General features: G+C 38.0%; 1 protein-coding gene across 1 annotated transcript; it reads right to left on the minus strand.

The window, feature by feature from the left end:
* Positions 1-200: 200 nt before the first annotated feature.
* On the minus strand, positions 201-6,392 carry vsig8b (V-set and immunoglobulin domain containing 8b). The gene is made up of 8 exons (XM_030142533.1): positions 6,280-6,392; positions 5,831-5,910; positions 3,882-4,051; positions 3,477-3,678; positions 3,099-3,251; positions 2,881-3,003; positions 2,535-2,673; positions 201-915 (listed from the first exon to the last, which is right to left on the minus strand). The coding sequence occupies exons 2-8, from the start codon at positions 5,901-5,903 to the stop codon at positions 672-674; spliced, it is 1,104 nt and encodes a 367-aa protein (XP_029998393.1). The 5' UTR covers positions 5,904-5,910; positions 6,280-6,392; the 3' UTR covers positions 201-671.
* Positions 6,393-9,455: the final 3,063 nt, after the last annotated feature.

Genomic DNA, 9,455 nt, shown 5'->3' on the forward strand with positions numbered 1-9,455 from the left:
ACTTTAAGAGCGAAACTTCAAACCTATCTGTTCAGAATGGCCTTTGACACTTAGTACTGTGGTTTGTTTTAATAGGAAAATGCACTGTATTGTTGTTATTATCTATTTATTTGTGATGCTTTTATCTTTATTCTTCTATTGTACAGCACTTTGGTTGTTGTAAAGTGCTTTAGAAAAAAAAAAAATTAATACACATCAGTGTGATTAAACTTTTACATTATAGGTAAGATATTTTATTGTACATGTTTACAACAAATTTTATTTGTAAATGTTTATAAAATGTAAGAAGCAAGCTACAAATACATCACAGAAAAAAGAAATATGAATATATGATGTACACAGTTTACATACAGATGCTGATATTATCAGTGTGATAACAATATAAAAACTATTACTTTTCCATAAATACACTTGTTTATAGTAGCAGAGATGTGTTGCAGTGAATCAAGAAAGCCAGTCAGTTATGTCAGTCTGGGCTGCAACAGGTTCAGATTCCCCAGAAATCAACTATTATCACGCATTTTTGTACAGTTATGCTCTGGTTAAATATATTATATTGCACCACAGAACAATTTTTCATTTAAATATTGCACTCAAGTTTTTTACTGAGAAAAAGTTTGTTTCTTTCCTGTGATGAGTTTGGAAATGAGAAGTCTGTCAGGTGCTTGTTGTTACACTGGGTACCCATATTTAGGGTCATATCTGAGATGAGGTGGTTTTTGGTCTCCGTTGGATCTCTGTGAGGTCCTCAAACTCCCTCCTGTGTAGATGACACCGTGGCCAGATTCATTAATGCTTGGCAGCTGGTCGTTCACAGACGTGTATGACACCCCCGGGTGGGTGCGGTATCCCATCACTGAACGGAGGCTGGAGTTTCTGCTGGCAGGTCGACTCTCTGGAGCTGTGACATCCTCCCTGAGAAACAGTTCACACAGGACTTAATGGGATCTGTTTAGGCGACTTCATGTTAGAGCTGCAGTGATGCACCGAAGAAGAAAAACTAACAGTTATTTATTACTGAAAAACAAAAATAAAAATCTGTTTGTGCACCCTTTTCCTCTCATTATATGGAAAGGAAGTTATTTCTTTAGCTTCAAAGACCTAAACAGCTGCTGGTGATCAAAACTGTCTATGGATATCTTTTGACCACTAATCCTATCAATATAGAAAAATAATGGAGATAAACTGCAGTCTCTCAGCTTTTTAGCAACAGGACATAATTTTGTCTTGACATAAAAACACTGTCATCTTCTACACCATTGATTCATTAATAAAGTCCATACAGTTTAGCAAATGACAGAGGTTGTAGATACTTGTTTTCATGTTCAGTTAATGATATATTTTGCCTCTGAAAAAGTCATTCTCACTCTAGATTTCTTTGTTCTTATGCAATAACCTTTGAATTTACTCTGAATATAGGAAGACAATCTATGTTCACTGAAAAAAAGTAAAACGCAGAGTATAATACAAAAATAAATGGAGATCATTTAGGAAAGGGTAAATGTGGAGTTAAATAAATAAGTAAATAAATAAATAATGAATAAATGTGGTTAAGACATATTAGTTTTATTTAAGATTATGATTCTTTTTTCTTCCTAATTTCTTTTCAGATTTCTTATTAGTTTTTCCACTGATTTCATTCCTTTAGATCACATGTGTCAAACATACGGCTCACAGGCAAAACCCGGTATGCAAAAGAGTCCAATCCTGCCTCTGGGACTGATTTGTGAAATGCAAAAAAAATTACACAGGAGATTTTAACACTCATTTTAGTTCAGGGGCCACATTCAGACCAAAATGATCTAAAGTGGGTTGAACCAGTAAAGTACTATTATCATAACTCCATACTTTTCTCCTTTATTTAGTGTAAAAAAGCAAAATTACATGAAAATGTTTACGTTTACAAACTATCCTTTCACAAAAAATGTCAATTACATCAACAAATAAGACAAACTTGAAATGTTTTAAGAGAAGAATGAGAGAGGAATTCCAATAATATTCTGCCCATTATTAAATGTTTTATGTATTTGTAGATCCTCTGTGACCTGTAAGTTCTAATGTGGCCTACATGTGTCAATGAGAAGCCGTGGAAAAATATAGTTAAAAAAAAAAAAAAAAAAGAAAGAAAGGAAAAAAAGTAATTATTTATATTAAGACATTTCAAGTTGTTTATGTTATTCACATTTTTAAAGGAAGGTTTGTAGATGTAAACATTTTCATAATGTAATTTGACTTTTTCATTGTAATTATTTTATTGGTCCGGCCCACCTCAGATCATTTTGGTCTGTATGTGGCCCCTGAACTAAAATGAGTTTGACACCCCTGCTTTAGAACATTACAACTACTACTATTACTACAAATATAATAATGATACTACTACTGATAATGCTTATAATACTACCACTACAGCTGATACTACTATTAATGATAATAATGTATTCTGTCATGTTATCAGACTGTGGTATACTGACGCCATTACAGCCTTACTTCAAATATATTTATATAAAAAATACTTGTCAGTTCTGTTAGTGCACCTTATTTCATTTGCGACCTCCTTTTCATAGCGTCGCTTGTGGCAGCAGCAGATCAGCAGCCAGATGAGAAGCAGGAGCAGCAGCAGCAGCAGGAGAGCACCTATCACTGCCCCGACAATGACACCCACTTTATTGGTAGCTGAAAGACAGTACACAGTGTTCGGAGATCAAACAACAGCAGTGCCTCCTCAGAGCTGTTAATACTGGGTTTAACAAGAAGCTTACAAATGTGTTTATTGCTTTCATTACAGATTGCAGCAGATGAAAAACGCAAGCCATGCAGTAAAAAATAACATTCCTCCAAGATATAAAGGTGTTTAGAGTTCAATTAGAAGTGATGACTTACGGTTATACGCATGCAGCGCATATGTGCACTGCTCTTTGCCTACAGCATTTTTAACCACGCATCCATACGTTCCAACATAGCTGTCTGTGTGGTTCCTTATCAAAAGCTCCCCAGTCTGTGGGTCTTAATGAAAAAATAAAACACTCACAAAAATGGTATTATATAAATGTCTGCATGTCCTCTCATAGAAATGCCCTGTCTAAAAGTTCCCTCCTTACCTTGGGTTGCAGTGGGTGGCATTGCTCCTCCACTCTCTCTTGTCCATGAATAACTCAAAGGAGTGGATCCTTGAGAGGATTTGCAGCGAAGGGAGACAGTGCCCCCTTTCTCCTCGCTGCCTTCCACCCAACACTTCGGCCTTGATGGTGGAACTGGTGAATAAAAATAAATATGTGACTAAAAAAACAACTGGTTCAAAAATGTTCCAAAGGTATGCTTTATTGTTTGGTTAATCCTTATAAGATATTTTGAAGTAGTATTACTCAAGCAACAAAAAGATCGTTCACATTCCATGTCAGTGAGAACATTTAACAGTGAATAACAGGCAGCAGACAAAATGAACAGGTAAAACCGGTAAAAAAGGAATTCATCCTCACCCATTACCACTAGGGTGACTTTTCTCATGTCCACACCAGGTGATTTCTTGACTTTACACTGGTAGGTTGCTGTGTCTGAGGGTCTTACATCAGAGATAGAGATGGAGGCGTCTCCTTGCGTGGGGTTTGTTATGAACTTCAACCTTTTTGAGAGGCTGGGGTCACTATAGCTGTGAGTCTGGCCCCCTGAATATGATAAGAGCTGAGATGCAAGATTGTGATGAGTGACGAAACCACTTCAAAGCAGGTTTTTCCACCGTACTGCACACTTTGCTCCGAGCTAAAAGGTAACCCCTATTGACGCATGTTTGAAATGCTCACCAGTGTATGTTTAAATAATTCCTTCAAGCTCCCATTCAGGTTTTTCACATAATATCCCCTCCCTGTCTCCACATGCAAACCTACCAGTTTGTCTTTCTGTGTCATGTCAGGGCTGACGTTGGACCATTCGATGTCCAGCTCTCCTGTGTCTTGGGAGCCGGGGCTATAGGTACATCCCAGATTCACTGTCTCCCCCTGGGCCTTTTGGATGGTCTGAGGCCCCGTGGATGTAATCTGCATCGCCTCTGTCACATCTAATCAGCAGTGAAATAGACAAGGTAGATTTATTTGTCTCACAACATGATTTTTTTTCCAGCCCACAGTTTTAATAATCACTTTGGCCAAAAGAAAACATATAAAAAAAACAGAATAACTAGCTCTCTCAAATGCATAACTATTTTTCCCCACTTAATGGCATTCAAGCTCTGGGCCTGTGCTCATAAACAGTTTCAGAGTGGAGCAGGACTGCTGATCTGAGACTAATTAGCCTCTTAAGTCAATCTGAGGATTTAGGGGTTTAGAGCTAGAATGAAAGTAAAAGTGTTGATATTGGCAAAAAAATGAGATACATATTAATTTAAAACTCCCAGAGGCTCATTAATTGTCAGAGATATATTGGTAAATGATCAAAGCTGCAAATATGAACAAATATGAAGAATGTTCTTAACGAGTGGCAGTTAAAAGTGGAGTTGCATTCGCACTGACACACGCCCTCACTGACTCACGGTTTCATCACAGCTGATGCTTCGTTGTTTACTGTTGGAACTCCTTACTGATGATTATTGTACAGCAATACATTTCAAAAATATCCTAGCTGTGTTTATCATTAATATCATTTGTTAACTTCAACCTTTGTACACATTATTTCCCTGTTTATGAATCGACTATATCATTTTTATTTATACTTTAACATCACAGGGACAGTACATATTAACAGACATTTTTGTACATGTGCCAGGTTAGAGAATTGGCTCATTTTCAACTTAAGTCCCAGAGATGTTGTAATTACTGCCACAGACGACACATAAAACAATTTAAAGCACCTTAATATCAAACCGACTCCTCTTTAACACCATTCATCTGTTACTTCAATATAACACCTCAGCGCTTCAGTTGCGCTGCTGAAAAACAAAGTATGTCAGAGTCTGAAAAAAACTCACATTAGTAAGCCAAATATTTACACTGCGAACCCCCCATGGGGAGAAGTACTGTGTTGTTGGCAAGACATGTTTTCCATATGGAGAGGTAGCTACTCGCCGTCAGTAAGCTTGATACAAAGAGTTGCAAATATTCAAATTGTGTGCACTTCCTCATCGGCCGCACAGAGGCTCAAATAACACTTTCCTCTCAGTTTACCACTAGAAAGTCCTGTTGCAACTTTCAGGATCAATCAAACCTCTTAACACCAAGTAGTAAAATCCTATGTTTAATGAGGTGGTGCAACACTAGGATTAAACTTCTTGTGGGGTTTAGTTGAACATGATAAGAGCATGAGGATAATATAGCTATAGCACATAATCTATATAAGCTGTGTGCTTCACCCTGGTGCATGCATTTTATTTAATTTTACCCTTTTTTTATGTTGTTCTTATATAAAGTAAGGCAGCTTGGATGGAAGCCCAAGACTAATTTCTCCACTGAGGACAATAAAAGCGCTTAGGGTCTTACTTTACAAATGCACACAGCAGTTTGACCCTCACCAGCAGCAGTAGGTATGAATAAAGCTATGAGTGTTATGTAGGGTGCCTGTGAGTCAGCCCCATTATGTACATGGCTCACTGACCCTCTGCAATGTAATTGAGCAGTGGTTTTACAATCAGGCTGTCAGCGAGGAACTCAGTAAGGCTTATGCATTCAAATCAGGCGGCCAAGAAAATAAAATCCCCTCATAAAAGTAAAAACTGAGTTAAGTGATCAAATAATTTGTGCTCACCAGGATCTCTTTAAACTTTACTGAAAATCTGCTTTTAAAAAATGAAAATAACCCCTATTGATGAAGAAAAAGATAAAAAAAAAAAACCAAAAAAACTCACCTGTGTTCAGCTGAAGTGAAAGCAGAGACAGCAGAACCACCTTTAGCTTCACACTCGTAAATCTAAAATCCATTAAAACCCTGAGAGCAAATGCGAGAAAAAGTGAAAAAAATTATACTGAGAATGTAGTTTCAGTGACTGTTGACTTTACGTTTGACTTGATTTTTATTTAGTGGCACTAATTCAATTTAACCAGAGTGAAAATTATTCTGCTGTAAGATTGGTATCCATTCCTGTACACCACAGCTGTTTATCTTAAAGGGTGAAATAAAGGAACCTTCATTGCGCTTTTTTTTTTTCCTCTTAAAATAAAGAAAGTGTAATAATTAGGCATGGGAAAATGAAGCTGAGGTTTAAAAATAAAAAATAAAAAATACACAACCAAGGAAATTAACCTGGGTTCACCCAGACAAAGACATTAAGAGAAAATAGTAGTAGTTGAACTTTACCTTAAAGTGAAAATATAATCCAAAGTAAACGTGTGTCCTTGCAGCCCTGGCAGTGTTTCAGTACTGGTGGATCCAGCTTATTTTGTTCTCAGGTGAAACTCAGGTGCTGTAACTATGTCCCCACCCTCTCTGTCCATAGTGCATCTGCTGGCCACTCCCAGTGCTGTCAACATTCACAGTCCTTCACATTCAAATATAAACTTCTACCGGAAGCTCCTTTTTGTGGATTGTGCCCATTTTTATTTGCAACAGTATAAATCTAAAGAAAAGTAAAAAATCAAAAAGGAGTTTTATGTCTCTTTCTGTTTCGGTGTCTCTCTTTCCTATTCACATACCTGTAACTGATGACAGAGATTAATGATTACCTGCCATGTGTCGAGTTGTTCGACAGCTTCATTACCGCTCAACACCACGCACAGGAAGTACAACTATGTTTCTGTTCTCAGGGAAAGTTGTTTGTATCAAGTAATTGATGCTGAGGCAAATTATTACTTCTGCTTCCCATGTAACCTTTTCAAAGCAGCGTTGTAGTTTTAATTACTTTCCAGGTATTTTGTCTGACATTCTTCAACTCCACCCTTACATCCTCTACGACTTATTTCAAGTGGATGGGATTGTGAAAATAAAAAGCAAGATTCTAAATAAGAAAAGTTACAAACATGGACTTTTTTTCCTCCCTTCTTTTAAATTGTATTATTCAATACCCATCAAAGAAAGTAAACGATGTTGTGTGAGGTTTTCACAGAAATATTCAATAGAACTGTCCTTCAAAACATTTCTTAGAGTTAATTGTTTCCTGTCTTACCAAAGTTTTTTTTTTTTTTTTTTTTTTTTTTTTTTACAAATGTTTCTGTATTTCTACTGGAGAAAAGCTTGTGTGAACTATTGCCACCCATTTTCAACACATCTGCCAGAGTATTAATCAGTTACAACCAAGTCCACATTGTGTGAACTAGCGTTTTTATCACAGGTTTAATCTCTGCTTTTAAGGTACTTGGATGCAATTATGTTCTTAATACAAGTCCTCTGGCTGTTGTTCATTTTATAATCAACAAGCAAATATGTTACCTCATCGTATAACCCAGAGCCTACAAATTTCCCTTACATTCCCCTCACACCCTTTTACTGACACACCCTCCAGACACACCCATAAAAACAGTCTCATTGTTGCTGTAGAACAGACAGACACAATGAGGCATATGTTGATTTGTGACGTCCTGCCAAGGTAGTGGCAGCGCTGCAGACTGCAGTGTGCTGCTGCAGTGCCCCTGTTATAAATAATGCTTTTATTACATGATTAAATGTGTTGCAGAAATCATGTCTTCAATTATATTTGGCAATCGCTACACATTTTCTTATCAGCTGTGAATAATTTACTCAAACTGCAAAAAAAATGTAATCTACTTCATTGACAGGTGAACATTTCCAGATTAGTGGTTTCAGTTTGCATAATTTATTTACGGCAACAAAACCTCAATCTGGGTGATGGTCTAAAAATTTAAATAAGGACATTTTCAACAAGGTTAGTTAGAGCGATGAAATTATTCAGTATGGATTGTGTGAGAGTGTACAGTATGCAATGTGAGCATGGAGCATGACGGTAGCCATTAGAAAACTTAAGTGCTGGGTTAATGCTATCCTGCCAATAATGTTCATTAAGGAGATGAACAAATTAGTAACGCAGAGGTTGAAACATGATCAGAAAGCAAATCAGGAATCCGCACCTATTCTTCCTCTTTTGTTGTGTTCTGTGTGTTTGGCAGTTTTGTACCTGGGCGTCATTCAGTGTGCATGAATGACTCCACCTTTACAAATATGAATATGAATGTGATCATGAGTGATCGTGCAAACGTCAGGGTGTGTGAGGCAATGCGGTACGGCAGCATTACCAGCAGGTGGTTAATTGCCCCACATCCTCCCCCAGGTGTAAGAGGAGTTTCTGGTGTGGACCGCTGTGCTGAACAGACTGTACGACAGGACAAGGCAGAACACAAAAGACAGTACTGGGGCACCGCACAAGACCACCATAAAAGACTGCAGGAAAGAGAGTGTGAATAAGCATTTGTGCGTTTGTGACCACTGACCTGAATCTGCTGCACGTCTTGCTTCTCTTTCACATCCCCCCTTTAGTCACCTAATGCTGTCTTAATTATCCTCCTGAACTTGGTACATGAGAAGAACTCAAATTCCAGCTATGTCTTTACAGCCAAGACTTGTCATAACCTCATTTATCTTCCTAGATTTGGCACAGGTAGCCTAATCACACCACAGGGTAGCAAACAAACCACCTTGACAGATGTCCAAATTACAAGTAAACAGCCTTGCAGGGGAGGCAAACAAATGACCAAAGCAGGGAGGGGAGAAAGACTGGGCTTGCCAGCAGCCATACTGAAATAGCACGGCAGCGTGAGTCACGGTGTGTCAATGTCAGGGAGCCAGTTAGGCACATATATTCGTCTTTTTAAGGTGGAACGCCACTGGGACAAGGATGGTGCTCCTAGCAGAGAGAAGCAGTCATTCAACACCTCAAAGAGCTATGTGAGTGGAATTCAGCCAACATACCACAGACCACAGTATAATATGTAAGTATATTCATGACCTCCCGACTCTGCAATTAAATGTCCACTCTGACAGTAAAATTGATTTTTTTGTCTCTTTTACATCAATCGATCATTATTCATAGATGTCCTGCTGCCCATCATAAAAATATCCACTGTAGCCTGTAGAGTTAGTTAGAACATGCAGTAATGACTCCAGAGGTAGCATCATTTTAAGTGCTGCCTGTCATCATCCACTTGTAAGCATTGTCTTGTTATACAGCCAAATCAGTGTGATTACCCCCTCCTCCGTGAACAGAGCGTGTTCCTGCTTCTGCCCTGCATGCTTTCTGTGTGCCTGCTGCAGAATAAATAATAAAGAGGAAAATACAAGGATTCCTCCCAGCCTCTGTGATTCTTTATCTCAGTACATAACCCACTAAGGAAAGGGCATACCAAAAATCAGTGCATACTTGAATGACGCAGGACACAGCAGGACAAGATCCTGCTTCCTTCTAGGTCTTAATTCTGTCATATTGATATTAAAGCTGTAGCCTCAGTACTGTCATTGCTTTATTATTAGATTTACAGTGTTGAAAGCTTTAGAAAAAATGGGAAAGCAGTACATCAGGGAGAAAA

This window comes from Sphaeramia orbicularis, chromosome 9 (assembly GCF_902148855.1).
Source record: "Sphaeramia orbicularis chromosome 9, fSphaOr1.1, whole genome shotgun sequence".
NCBI lineage: Eukaryota > Metazoa > Chordata > Actinopteri > Kurtiformes > Apogonidae > Sphaeramia > Sphaeramia orbicularis.